Source organism: Podarcis pityusensis (genome assembly GCF_964106645.2).
Source record: "Podarcis pityusensis genome assembly, chromosome: 4".
Classification (NCBI taxonomy): domain Eukaryota; kingdom Metazoa; phylum Chordata; class Lepidosauria; order Squamata; family Lacertidae; genus Podarcis; species Podarcis pityusensis.
This window is the reverse complement of record NC_138027.1, coordinates 1,416,860-1,430,051: the sequence shown is the minus strand read 5'-3', so window position 1 is coordinate 1,430,051 and position 13,192 is coordinate 1,416,860. Positions and strand designations below refer to the sequence as shown.

The 13,192-nt window shown below is 53.4% G+C and overlaps 1 protein-coding gene across 1 annotated transcript in view; it reads left to right on the top strand.

The window, feature by feature from the left end:
• Positions 1–11,775: 11,775 nt before the first annotated feature.
• Positions 11,776–13,192, top strand: part of LOC308475073 (uncharacterized protein) — a 133,925-nt gene continuing 132,508 nt past the window's right edge. Inside the window, exon 1 of the mRNA XM_081001890.1 lies at positions 11,776–13,096. Within this exon, the coding sequence (XP_080858016.1) occupies positions 12,683–13,096 (414 nt within the window). The 5' untranslated portion in view covers positions 11,776–12,682. The remainder of the gene's footprint in view (positions 13,097–13,192) is intronic.

Below are 13,192 nucleotides of genomic sequence, written 5' to 3'. Positions count from 1 at the left end.
GTCTGGGGGGAATGATCCGGAAGGGTGGGCTGCCCCCAGCAGCCTTTGCAGCATCAGAAGGCCGTCCCTGAACCACACTGGCTAAGATGACTCTGTCCCCCCCACCCACAGCATCCAGAAAAGGCAGAGGCACTTTCTCAGTCTTGGTGTCCTGGGAAAAGGCAGAGTTTCTTGGTTAGGATGGTTCTGACATGGTGGTTTCCCCCCCCCCCAAAGGACTGCACGACCTGCAACGTGGAGGAGGAGAGAGTTCAGAGCAGGTCACCCCTCCCAAAATGGGGGGAAAGGGGGATTCTGGTCCAGCTGGGCAAAGGAGCTCCTAGAACTTCCATGAACCTTTGCAAAAGACGACTTGTTCACTTCCCATTAAATAAGGATTCTGAAAGGCTGACGCACCACCAGAGCTTTGCTCTCCAGACTGAGCCCTTTGCCTCGCCTGGGTCAGAGCAGGATGCGGCCTGAGGAGGGCGTCCCTTCTGGAAGAGCTCCTCCAGGTTGCACTTCCAGGCATGGATTCCTAGAGTCAGAATTGTAGAGCTGGAAAGGGACCCAGAGGGTCATCTAGTCCAGCCCCCTGCAACGCAGGAGTCATGGGTGAAGAATCCCTCACAGGTGGCCATCCAACTTCTGCTTAAAAGCCTCCAAGGAAGGAGAGTCCACCACCGTCCCAGAGAGACTGGCCATCAGAAAGTTCTTCCTGATGTTTAGTCCGAATCTCCTTTCCTGCCCTCCCATCTGGAGCAGCAGAAGACAAGCTTGGTCCCTCTGGCAGCCCTTGAGATATTGGAAGATGGCTCTCCTCTCAGTCTCCTCTTCCCCAGGCCAAACATACCCAACTGCCTCAACCGTTCCTCATCAGGCTTGGTCTCCAGACCTTTGATCCTCCTGGCTGCCCTCCTCTGCTGCCCTTCCAGCTGCTCAGTACCCTTCTTGAACTAGACAAAGGTCTCTCTGATCTCAAAAGGCTATTAGATTAATTCAAGGAGGAGGAGGAGCCAGTGTATTGGCTGGACTAGGCCATGGGTTCGAATCCCCACTCGGCCATGAAGGTCACTGGGTGCCCTTGGAGTCAGCCCCCCTCCCTTGCAGGGTCGTTGTGAGGAGGAAATGGGGAGGAGGAAAACCATGTAAGGCACCTGGAGATCCTCGAAAGATCAAGGTGGTATATAAATATAATAAATTAAAAAATATAAAGTAAAAAATAAAATGGAGAGCTTCCATATTCAGGAGGTGTGTACCTCTGAATGCTCCTTGCTGTGTCTCTATGTGTGTGTGGGACAACAGAAGAGGGGCTGCAGCCTGAATGCGCGAGCCGAATGTGGTGTTAAGAGCGGTAGTCTCGTAATCTGGGGAACCGGGTTCTCGTCTCCGTTCTTCCACATGCAGCTGCTGGGTCACCTTGGGCCAGTCACACTTCTCTGAAGTCTCTCAGCTTCACTCACCTCACAGAGTGTTTGTTGTGGGGGAGGAAGGGAAAAGGAGATTGTTAGCCGCTTTGAGACTCCTGAAGGGGAGTGATAAAGCAGGATATCAAATCCAAACTCTTCTTCTACTACTACTTTTCCATCTGACTTGTGAACTTATTGATTTCATCTGTGGATGGAAGCTTCCTATTGAACCAGAAGGAGAAAGTTCTTCATTTGCTAGAGCAGTTTGGCATGGAAAACTGCAAAGCAGTTCAGACTCCCATGACACCAGATTTCCCAAAGACAGTGTGTAATGATGAATTTGATCAGCCTGATTTGTACCACTCAAAAATAGGACAACTGTTGTATTTAAGCCGGTGGTCAAGGCCGGACATTACGTGTACTACAAACGTTCTGAGCCAACGTGTATCTAAACCCAGTACTGCCAATTGGTGTGCAATGAAAAGGCTTATCAGATATCTAAAGGGGACATTAAGTGTATGTTTAGAGATATCTAGTGCACAAAACGAGAGACTAGAAGTTTTTGTTGATGCGGACCAGAAGAGCTGCGTAGCTACCAGAAAATCTACAAGTGGAATGGTTATGATGTTTGCCAATTCCATAATAGGATGGAGGTCAAAGAAACAGGGATTTGTCACGACCTCATCCTGTGAGGCAGAATATGGGAGTCTGTTGCTAGCATGCAATGAAATCATGTGGTTTATACAGATGCTAAAAGACCTAGATGGTAAAGTGGATTTGCCCATCCAAGTGTATGAAGATAGTCAATCACGCATTGCATTAGCAGGCTCGGAAATAATGAAATCCGCACCAAAACATATTGCTATTCATCATGCAAACGTTAGAGATAGTGTACAGAATGGGGTAATCAAACTGGAGTATTGTCAATCACAAGATAATATTGCTGATTTGTTTACCAAGCTGTTGCCAGCAACAGGTCATAACGAACTGACAAAACTGGGTTTATATATATAAGTGTATGTATGTTCTGTTTCTATTGGGTTTTTTGTTTTGTTTTGTTTTGCATTTAAGAAACAGAAGGGGTGTCGGGGGGGGCGCTAGGGGCGCCTTGGAAGATGGCGGATATTAACATCTATCCAGCTCGCACGAGGTAATTAGAGGCTGATTATGGGGAATAAATCAGTCTCCCTTCATCTCTCCAGGGGGGAGAGATGCAGTTTTCACCCGCTGTTGCCATAAATCACCCCCGAGTTCGGAAGAAGGAGGGGGTGAGTCACTGGGTGCACAACCCTCGGCTGGCCTCGGAACTCCTCCGAAGCTGCTTCCAGGTGCGAAACTAGTTGCATTACTTAAAAGGGAAAAAATTGGTGAAAGATAACACATGCTTCAAGAGAGGCAGGAGGTTCTTATCTGCTAACAATTTTACAACTGAAATGAAGAAGACTGAGACGGAAGATTACATCAAAGTACTACAGACATGGTATCTGGAATGGAATGCAACGGAACTGAAAGGGGGGGAATGACTTTTTATTTCTTTTGCTCTATGCGATTAACTAATAACCCTCCCTCTTAGAAGATCCGTCACAGCAACTAATTGGCAAATGGGACTAAAAATGAACTGTGTGGGAATAATATGAACTTTGAAATGTGTTTGAAATGGTTTGTGTCATGCTTTGTTAGTTTTATGTTTTTCTTTTTTTCTTTTTTTTCTTTTTTTTGTCTTTCTGTTTTGTTGTGTTTAAATGGTTGACAATTAATAAATATTATTATTATTTTTTTAAAAAAGAATCAAATGCAAACTATACAATAACCCAATAAGTCAGTAGAAACTAATTTAAACAACACACAACAACTGTTGAGAAGGGGGACTCTGGTCCTCACCCTCCAGGCCAAGTGGGAAAAGGCCTTGCAAGGAGAAGAAGAGGAGGAGGAGGAGGAGGAGTTTGGATTTGATATCCCACTTTATCACTACACTAAGAAGTCTCAAAGATGAAATCAATAACCTCATAAGTCAGATGGAAAAGTAGAAGAAGAAGAAGAGGAGGAGGAGGAGGAGGAGGAGGAGGAGGAGGAGGAGGAGGAGGAGTTTGGATTTGATATCCTGCCTTTCACTCCCTTTAAGGAGTCTCAAAGTGGCTAACATTCTCCGTTCCCTTCCTCCCCCACAACAAACACTCTGTGAGGTGAGTGGGGCTGAGAGACTTCAAAGAAGTGTGACTGGCCCAAGGTCACCCAGCAGCTGCATGTGGAGGAGCGGAGACGCGAACCCGGTTCACCAGATTACGAGTCTACCGCTCTTAACCACTACACCACACTGGCTCTCAGGTCTTCCTTCCAGCACCCAGGGCAGGAGTAGCAGCAACCATGGAGATTCCACCTGCCTCCTTCAAAAGGAGGGCACTCACCTGAGTAAAGAATTTGAGGTGATGCATCATTGGTCTACTTCTCATGTGTTCTATGTTTTAAAAGTCCCTGAGATCTCTTGATACCACAGGTATGAAATTCACGGCATGTAATGCCCTAAGAGAAAATTTAATGAAAATGATTTATAGGTGGTACATGACACCAGTCAAGCTTGCAAAAATTTACCATTTGCCCGACAATAAATATTGGAAATGTAATGAGACTGAAGGTACATTCTTTCACCTTTGGTGGACATGCCCAAGGATTAAGACATTCTGGGAGATGATTTATAACGAAATGAAAAAGGTATTTAAATATACCTTCCTGAAGAAACCAGAGGCCTTTCTCCTGGGCATGGTCGGCCAATTGGTGCCAAAGAAGGATAGAACTTTTTTTATGTATGCCACAACAGCAGCAAGAATACTCATTGCGAAGTATTGGAAGACACAAGATTTACCCACCCGGGAAGAATGGCAGATGAAGTTGATGGACTATATGGAACTGGCGGAAATGACTGGCAGAATCCGAGACCAGGGAGAAGAGTCGGTGGAAGAAGACTGGAAAAAGTTTAAAGACTATTTACAGAAATACTGTAAAATTAATGAATGTTTGAAAAATGTTGGAATGAAGTTATATGGCTTTAGTAGAAATGTTATAAGGAATTAAGTATAAATAGATTAATAGAGAATTAAAGGGAAAAATAAGGTTAAAATGTGTTAGGATAATTATAGGATAGAAAACAGAGGAAGATGGAAAGGAATTGCTGAAACAATTAACAGAAGTGGAATACAAAAAGGGAGGTGTGAGGAGGTCATTGAAATAAGTGAATGAAAGATAAGATATTGAAATTGTTTGATGTGTTTAACTGTTTTTGTTTTGTTTTGTTAGTTTAATGTGTTAGTGTTATGTAGTGTTTTTGTATTGTATTGTATTGTTTTTGTAGTGTTTAAGTTGTTGGAAAAGTAATAAATATATATTTTTTTTAAAGAGATCTCTTGATGAAGGTGGAGAACAGGCGAAGTCCCGGCAGACTGGAGGAGGGCAAATGTTGTCCCTATTTTCAAAAAGGGGAAAAGAGAGGACCCAAATAATTACCGCCCACTCAGTCTGACATCAATACCAGGGAAGATTCTGGAGCAGATCATTAAGCAAACAGTCTGTGAGCACCTAGAAAGGAATGCTGTGATCACCAATAGTCAGCATGGATTTCTGAAAAATAAGTCATGTCAGACTAACCTGATCTCGTTTTTTGACAGAATTACAAGCCTGGTAGATGAAGGGAACGCAGTGGATGTAGCCTACCTTGATTTCAGCAAGGCATTTGACAAGGTGCCCCATGATATTCTTGTAAAGAAGCTGGTAAAATGCGGTCTTGACTATGCTACCACTCAGTGGATTTGTAACTGGCTGACTGACCGAACCCAAAGGGTGCTCATCAATGGTTCCTCTTCATCCTGGAGAAGAGTGACTAGTGGGGTGCCACAGGGTTCTGTCTTGGGCCCGGTCTTATTCAACATCTTTATCAATGACTTGGATGATGGACTCAAGGGCATCCTGATCAAATTTGCAGATGACACCAAATTGGGAGGGGTGGCTAACACCCCAGAGGACAGGATCACACTTCAAAACGACCTTGACAGATTAGAGAACTGGGCCAAAACAAACAAGATGAATTTTAACAGGGAGAAATGTAAAGTATTGCACTTGGGCAAAAAAAATGAGAGGCACAAATACAAGATGGGGGACACCTGGCTTGAGAGCAGTACATGTGAAAAGGATCTAGGAGTCTTGGTTGACCACAAACTTGACATGAGCCAACAGTGTGACGCGGCAGCTAAAAAAGCCAATGCAATTCTGGGCTGCATCAATAGGAGTATAGCATCTAGATCAAGGGAAGTAATAGTGCCACTGTATTCTGCTCTGGTCAGACCTCACCTGGAGTACTGTGTCCAGTTCTGGGCACCACAGTTCAAGAAGGACACTGACAAACTGGAACGTGTCCAGAGGAGGGCAACCAAAATGGTCACAAGGCCTGGAAACGATGCCTTATGAGGAACGGCTAAGGGAGCTGGGCATGTTTAGCCTGGAGAAGAGGAGGTTAAGGGGTAATATGATAGCCATGTTCAAATATATAAAAGGATGTCACATAGAGGAGGGAGAAAGGTTGTTTTCTGCTGCTCCAGAGAAGCGGACACGGAGCAATGGATCCAAACTACAAGAAAGAAGATTCCACCTAAACATTAGGAAGAACTTCCTGACAGTAAGAGCTGTTCGACAGTGGAATTTGCTGCCAAGGAGTGTGGTGGAGTCTCCTTCTTTGGAGGTCTTTAAGCAGAGGCTTGACAACCATATGTCAGGAGTGCTCTGATGGTGTTTCCTGCTTGGCAGGGGGTTGGACTCGATGGCCCTTGTGGTCTCTTCCAACTCTATGATTCTATATCAACTTAATAAATAATAATAACAACCGCCATGCATTTTTTGTCCATTGAATCAGCAATTCAGCATTTCTGGAAGGGGAAATAGTATACTATTGTATGTTTGCATAGCATCATGCAGAAGAAAGTTTTGCTCATTCATGGTGAGAATATGATTTATTTATTTTGAACTTCGCTTGGTTCCTCCTTAGCAGCCATTGTGATTGTTTCAGCAGTGCTAGAACTCAGGACCCGCTGCCTTGAGGAACATCTAAGAGCAGTTGGGCCCTCTGAAATGAGGCAACCACAAAGTGAGTGTAACTGAAGGAAGAACTTGTGTGCCTCAGGGCCAGATTGTTGCCCTCAGGAGAGGGAGACCAGGAACCCCCCAAGCAGGACACAGAGAGCCAGTCCCCCCCTCGGAGACGCCTCCAGGTCCGAGCCCGAAAGGGCCAGCCAGGCCGGGAAGAGACTGGCTTCCCCCTGCTTCCCACTCTCCTTCCCCAGAGAACAGCTCTCCCAGGCCGGCTTCTTCCTCCGGCGGCAGTACTGCTCTCTCTCCCCACCCAGAGCGGCGTCGGCGTCTCTCCCGCTGCGCTCCAGCCTGGACTGCGCTGCTCCTCTGCTTCCTGGCCGAGGGACCGAGGGAGATGCTCAGAGCCCAGCCAAGAGCCAAAGGCCCCCCCCCAAGGGACCGAGGGAGATGCTCAGAGCCAAGCCAAGAGCCAAAGGCCCCCCCCAAAGGGACCGGGGGAGATGCTCAGAGCCCAGCCAAGAGCCAAAGGCCCCCCCAAAAAGGGACCAAGGGAGATGCTCAGAGCCCAGCCAAGAGCCAAAGGCCCCCCCCCAAAGGGACTGGGGGAGATGCTCAGAGCCCAGCCAAGAGCCAAAGACCCCCCCAAAGGGACCGAGGGAGATGCTCAGAGCCCAGCCAAGAGCCAAAGACCCCCCCAAAGGGACCGAGGGAGATGCTCAGAGCCCAGCCAAGAGCCAAAGGCCCCCCCCCCCAAGGGACCGAGGGAGATGCTCAGAGCCCAGCCAAGAGCCAAAGGCCCCCCCCAAAGGGATTGAGGGAGATGCTCAGAGCCCAGCCCAGAGCCCAAGGCCCCCCCAAAGGGACTGAGGGAGATGCTCAGAGCCCAACCAAGAGCCAAAGGCCCCCCAAAAAGGGACTGAGGGAGATGCTCAGAGCCCAGCCAAGAGCCAAAGACCCCCCCAAAAAGGGACCGAGGGAGATGCTCAGAGCCCAGCCAAGAGCCAAAGGCCCCCCCCAAAGGGACCGAGGGAGATGCTCAGAGCCCAGCCAAGAGCCAAAGCCCCCCCCCCAAGGGACCGAGGGAGATGCTCAGAGCCCAGCCAAGAGCCAAAGGCCCCCCCCCCAAGGGACCGAGGGAGATGCTCAGAGCCCAGCCAAGAGCCAAAGCCCCCCCCCAAGGGACCGAGGGAGATGCTCAGAGCCCAACCAAGAGCCAAAGGCCCCCCCAAAAAGGGACTGAGGGAGATGCTCAGAGCCCAGCCAAGAGCCAAAGACCCCCCCAAAAAGGGACCGGGGGAGATGCTCAGAGCCCAGCCAAGAGCCAAAGGACCCCCCAAAGGGACCGAGGGAGATGCTCAGAGCCCAGCCAAGAGCCAAAGACCCCCCCAAAAAGGACCGAGGGAGATGCTCAGAGCCCAGTCAAGAGCCAAAGCCCCCCCCCCAAGGGACCGAGGGAGATGCTCAGAGCCCAGCCAAGAGCCAAAGGCCCCCCCCCAAAAGGACCGAGGGAGATGCTCAGAGCCCAGCCAAGAGCCAAAGACCCCCCCAAAAAGGGACCGAGGGAGATGCTCAGAGCCCAGCCAAGAGCCAAAGGCCCCCCCCCAAGGGACCGAGGGAGATGCTCAGAGCCCAGCCAAGAGCCAAAGGCCCCCCCCCCAAGGGACCGAGGGAGATGCTCAGAGCCCAGCCAAGAGCCAAAGGCCCCCCCCCAAGGGACCGAGGGAGATGCTCAGAGCCCAGCCAAGAGCCAAAGGACCCCCCCCAAGGGACCAAGGGAGATGCTCAGAGCCCAGCCAAGAGCCCAAGCCCCCCCCCAAGGGACCGAGGGAGATGCTCAGAGCCCAGCCAAGAGCCAAAGGCCCCCCCCAAAGGGACTGAGGGAGATGCTCAGAGCCCAACCAAGAGCCAAAGGCCCCCCAAAAAGGGACTGAGGGAGATGCTCAGAGCCCAGCCAAGAGCCAAAGACCCCCCCAAAAAGGGACCGAGGGAGATGCTCAGAGCCCAGCCAAGAGCCAAAGGCCCCCCCCAAAGGGACCGAGGGAGATGCTCAGAGCCCAGCCAAGAGCCAAAGCCCCCCCCCCAAGGGACCGAGGGAGATGCTCAGAGCCCAGCCAAGAGCCAAAGGCCCCCCCCCCAAGGGACCGAGGGAGATGCTCAGAGCCCAGCCAAGAGCCAAAGCCCCCCCCCCAAGGGACCGAGGGAGATGCTCAGAGCCCAACCAAGAGCCAAAGGCCCCCCCAAAAAGGGACTGAGGGAGATGCTCAGAGCCCAGCCAAGAGCCAAAGACCCCCCCAAAAAGGGACCGGGGGAGATGCTCAGAGCCCAGCCAAGAGCCAAAGGACCCCCCAAAGGGACCGAGGGAGATGCTCAGAGCCCAGCCAAGAGCCAAAGACCCCCCCAAAAAGGACCGAGGGAGATGCTCAGAGCCCAGCCAAGAGCCAAAGCCCCCCCCCAAGGGACCGAGGGAGATGCTCAGAGCCCAGCCAAGAGCCAAAGGCCCCCCCCCCAAAGGACCGAGGGAGATGCTCAGAGCCCAGCCAAGAGCCAAAGACCCCCCCAAAAAGGGACCGAGGGAGATGCTCAGAGCCCAGCCAAGAGCCAAAGGCCCCCCCCCCCAAGGGACCGAGGGAGATGCTCAGAGCCCAGCCAAGAGCCAAAGGCCCCCCCCCCAAGGGACCGAGGGAGATGCTCAGAGCCCAGCCAAGAGCCAAAGGCCCCCCCCCAAGGGACCGAGGGAGATGCTCAGAGCCCAGCCAAGAGCCAAAGGCCCCCCCCCCAAGGGACCGAGGGAGATGCTCAGAGCCCAGCCAAGAGCCAAAGGACCCCCCCCAAGGGACCAAGGGAGATGCTCAGAGCCCAGCCAAGAGCCCAAGCCCCCCCCCCCCAAGGGACCGAGGGAGATGCTCAGAGCCCAGCCAAGAGCCCAAGCCCCCCCCCCCAAGGGACCGAGGGAGATGCTCAGAGCCCAGCCAAGAGCCAAAGTCCCCCCCCCAAGGGACCGAGGGAGATGCTCAGAGCCCAACCAAGAGCCAAAGGCCCCCCCAAAAAGGGACTGAGGGAGATGCTCAGAGCCCAGCCAAGAGCCAAAGACCCCCCAAAAAGGACCGAGGGAGATGCTCAGAGCCCAGCCAAGAGCCAAAGGACCCCCCAAAGGGACCGAGGGAGATGCTCAGAGCCCAGCCAAGAGCCAAAGACCCCCCCAAAAAGGACCGAGGGAGATGCTCAGAGCCCAGCCAAGAGCCAAAGCCCCCCCCCCAAGGGACCGAGGGAGATGCTCAGAGCCCAGCCAAGAGCCAAAGGCCCCCCCCCAAAAGGACCGAGGGAGATGCTCAGAGCCCAGCCAAGAGCCAAAGACCCCCCCAAAAAGGGACCGAGGGAGATGCTCAGAGCCCAGCCAAGAGCCAAAGGCCCCCCCCAAGGGACCGAGGGAGATGCTCAGAGCCCAGCCAAGAGCCAAAGGCCCCCCCCCCAAGGGACCGAGGGAGATGCTCAGAGCCCAGCCAAGAGCCAAAGGCCCCCCCCCAAGGGACCGAGGGAGATGCTCAGAGCCCAGCCAAGAGCCAAAGGCCCCCCCCCAAGGGACCGAGGGAGATGCTCAGAGCCCAGCCAAGAGCCAAAGGACCCCCCCCAAGGGACCAAGGGAGATGCTCAGAGCCCAGCCAAGAGCCAAAGGCCCCCCCCCCAGGGACCGAGGGAGATGCTCAGAGCCCAGCCAAGAGCCAAAGCCCCCCCCCAAAGGGACCGAAGGAGATGCTCAGAGCCCAGCCAAGAGCCAAAGGACCCCCCCAGAAAGGGACCGAGGGAGATGCTCAGAGCCCAGCCAAGAGCCAAAGGCCCCCCCAAAGGGACCGAAGGAGATGCTCAGAGCCCAGCCAAGAGCCAAAGGCCCCCCCAAAAAGGGACTGAGGGAGATGCTCAGAGCCCAGCCAAGAGCCAAAGGCCCCCCCCCAAAGGGACTGAGGGAGATGCTCAGAGCCCAGCCAAGAGCCAAAGGCCCCCCCCCAAGGGACCGAGGGAGATGCTCAGAGCCCAGCCAAGAGCCAAAGGACCCCCCCCAAGGGACCAAGGGAGATGCTCAGAGCCCAGCCAAGAGCCCAAGCCCCCCCCCAAGGGACCGAGGGAGATGCTCAGAGCCCAGCCAAGAGCCCAAGCCCCCCCCCCACAAGGGACCGAGGGAGATGCTCAGAGCCCAGCCAAGAGCCAAAGGCCCCCCCCAAAGGGACCAAGGGAGATGCTCAGAGCCCAGCCAAGAGCCAAAGGCCCCCCCCAAAGGGACCGAGGGAGATGCTCAGAGCCCAGTCAAGAGCCAAAGGCCCCCCCCAAAGGGACCGAGGGAGATGCTCAGAGCCCAGCCAAGAGCCAAAGGCCCCCCCAAAAAGGGACCGAGGGAGATGCTCAGAGCCCAGCCAAGAGCCAAAGGCCCCCCCCAAAGGGACCGAGGGAGATGCTCAGAGCCCAACCAAGAGCCAAAGGCCCCCCCAAAAAGGGACCGAGGGAGATGCTCAGAGCCCAGCCAAGAGCCAAAGGCCCCCCCCCAAGGGACCGAGGGAGATGCTCAGAGCCCAGCCAAGAGCCAAAGGACCCCCCCCAAGGGACCAAGGGAGATGCTCAGAGCCCAGCCAAGAGCCAAAGGCCCCCCCAAAGGGACCGAGGGAGATGCTCAGAGCCCAGCCAAGAGCCAAAGGCCCCCCCCAAAAGGATCCCTTGCCATAGGCGGAGCCAGGGGGAAGCTGCCCCCTTAGAGCCATTCAAAAGAATAAAGAGCTGAGGTTCAGAAAGGCGAGATAGGACTGAGCTGGGGGGACTGGCCTTGCAAGGGTTAAAGGGATCTGAGCTGCCTTCCTAGAGAGGACAGGAAGTGGGGGGGGCAGGTCCTCCAGAGCCTAGGCCCCTCCCTCCCCAGTCCTTTCCTGCATCGCCGTCTCTCCTGGGATCTGGTGAGTCTCCTCTCTCTCTGGGATCTGATGGGGGTCCCAGGGCTGCAGCAGGGGAGGGGGCCGGTGGGGGACTGATCTGCTCAAGGGGGGGGGACCCCAAGTCAGGGAGGAGAGGGTCCTGCCAGGGAGGGGCCAGGTCTGCCACGCTCTCCTTCCTGCAGATCAGAGGGTCCCAAACTCATTTGGCCTTCCGCCCCCCCTTCAGAAAAAAATGACTCCCACGAATTCTCATTTCTTTAAACAAAGGAGTTCCATTACTGCACAACAGAGGGAACAAGTGCAAATGGTTTTCCAAAGCTGGACGAGGAGGTGGACTAGCCCCCCCCAAAAAAAAACCCACGGGGAGGGAGGAATGAAAGGTGGGAGAGAAAGGAGAGGAGTAAAGAGAGGGATCCCAGCCCATAGTCTGGCTGCCGCATTGGGGACCAGTTTCCCAGTGTCTCCCAGGGCAGCTCCCCACGGAGGCCACTGCAGCGATCCCCTCGCACCCAGAGCAGGGCATCCCAGGACCACATCCTCTCTGTCCCAAAGGGGTTGTTGCTGGCAAAGCAGCCGGAAATGGGCGCTGCTACTCACTGAGCCTCCAGGGACCTGGGCATCAATGGCTGTGTGTTAAGATATCCAATAGAATAATAAATTTCCTGCCCTACACCCTAAGCTTCAAGGGAGATGTCTTTGGCCCCACCCACTTGGCCCTTGTCCAGATACATTCCTGGCCCTCAGAGCAAAGAAAAAGGGACCCCACCCCAGGAGTCTGTCTGGAGAGCGGCAGAGAGACCAAGTGCAAGAAAAGGAGACAGAAGCCGGGGAGTGGGGGGGAGCAACTCCCTGAAGACCCCCGGATGAGGACCCCCACTAGAGCCAGGCATCCGTTTTCCACAAGACACAAATTATTCCCTTGTCAGTCAGTTCTGACTTCTTGCATTTACTCGAAGGCAGGAGCAACTAGACTGATTTCACCTCAGAGAAATCCCTTCAGTTGCCTCCACGTTTTTGCATTGCAATCTTCCTTCTAGGAGGGCTAGAGTCTGCTTCCTCCTCCTCCTCCTCCTCCGTCTTCTTCTTCAGAAGATATCTCATGGTTTGGTACAGTCCCACCCTGGTTCCTAGGAAGACTCATCCGTGCTTGCTCAAGGAACATTTCTCTTCTTCTGACCTAAAAATTCTGTAACTAAACAATGTATTTGCTTTGTAGGATTTGCTAGCACCTCATTAGCACAGGCAGAACTTGGCAGAAGACCAAAGGGTTCCTTCCAATCTCTTAGAGGCTTCCTGAGAGCACAGATGGATGAGCGAGACTCAGCTGGCCCTGGAGCAGGAAGAGGCCATGCCAACCAAACTGGGAGCAGTGGGGGATTCTGGGAAAACTCTGTGCAGAAGATCCTGGGTGAGGAGGACACCCTCCGCTCAGAGGTGCAGAGCCAGCAGTTGAGGCAGTTCTGCTGCCAGGAGGCCAAAGGACCCCGAGAGGTTTGCAGCCGACTCTACCACTTTTGCCACCAATGGCTGAAGCCAGAAAGGCACACGAAAGCTGAGATGCTGGACCTGGTGATCTTGGAGCAGTTCCTGGCTGTCCTTCCACCGGAGATGGAGAGCTGGGTGAGGGACTGTGGAGCGGAGACCAGTTCCCAGGCGGTGGCCCTGGCCGAAGGTTTCCTCCTAAGTCAGGCAGAGGACAGAAAGCAGGCAGAGCAGCAGGTGAGGGAGACTTTCCTCTGGATACACCCAAGGGGCTCCAAACAGGATGGAGAACATCCCATAATGCTCTACTGTTGGCCCATTCTTTTCCTGGGA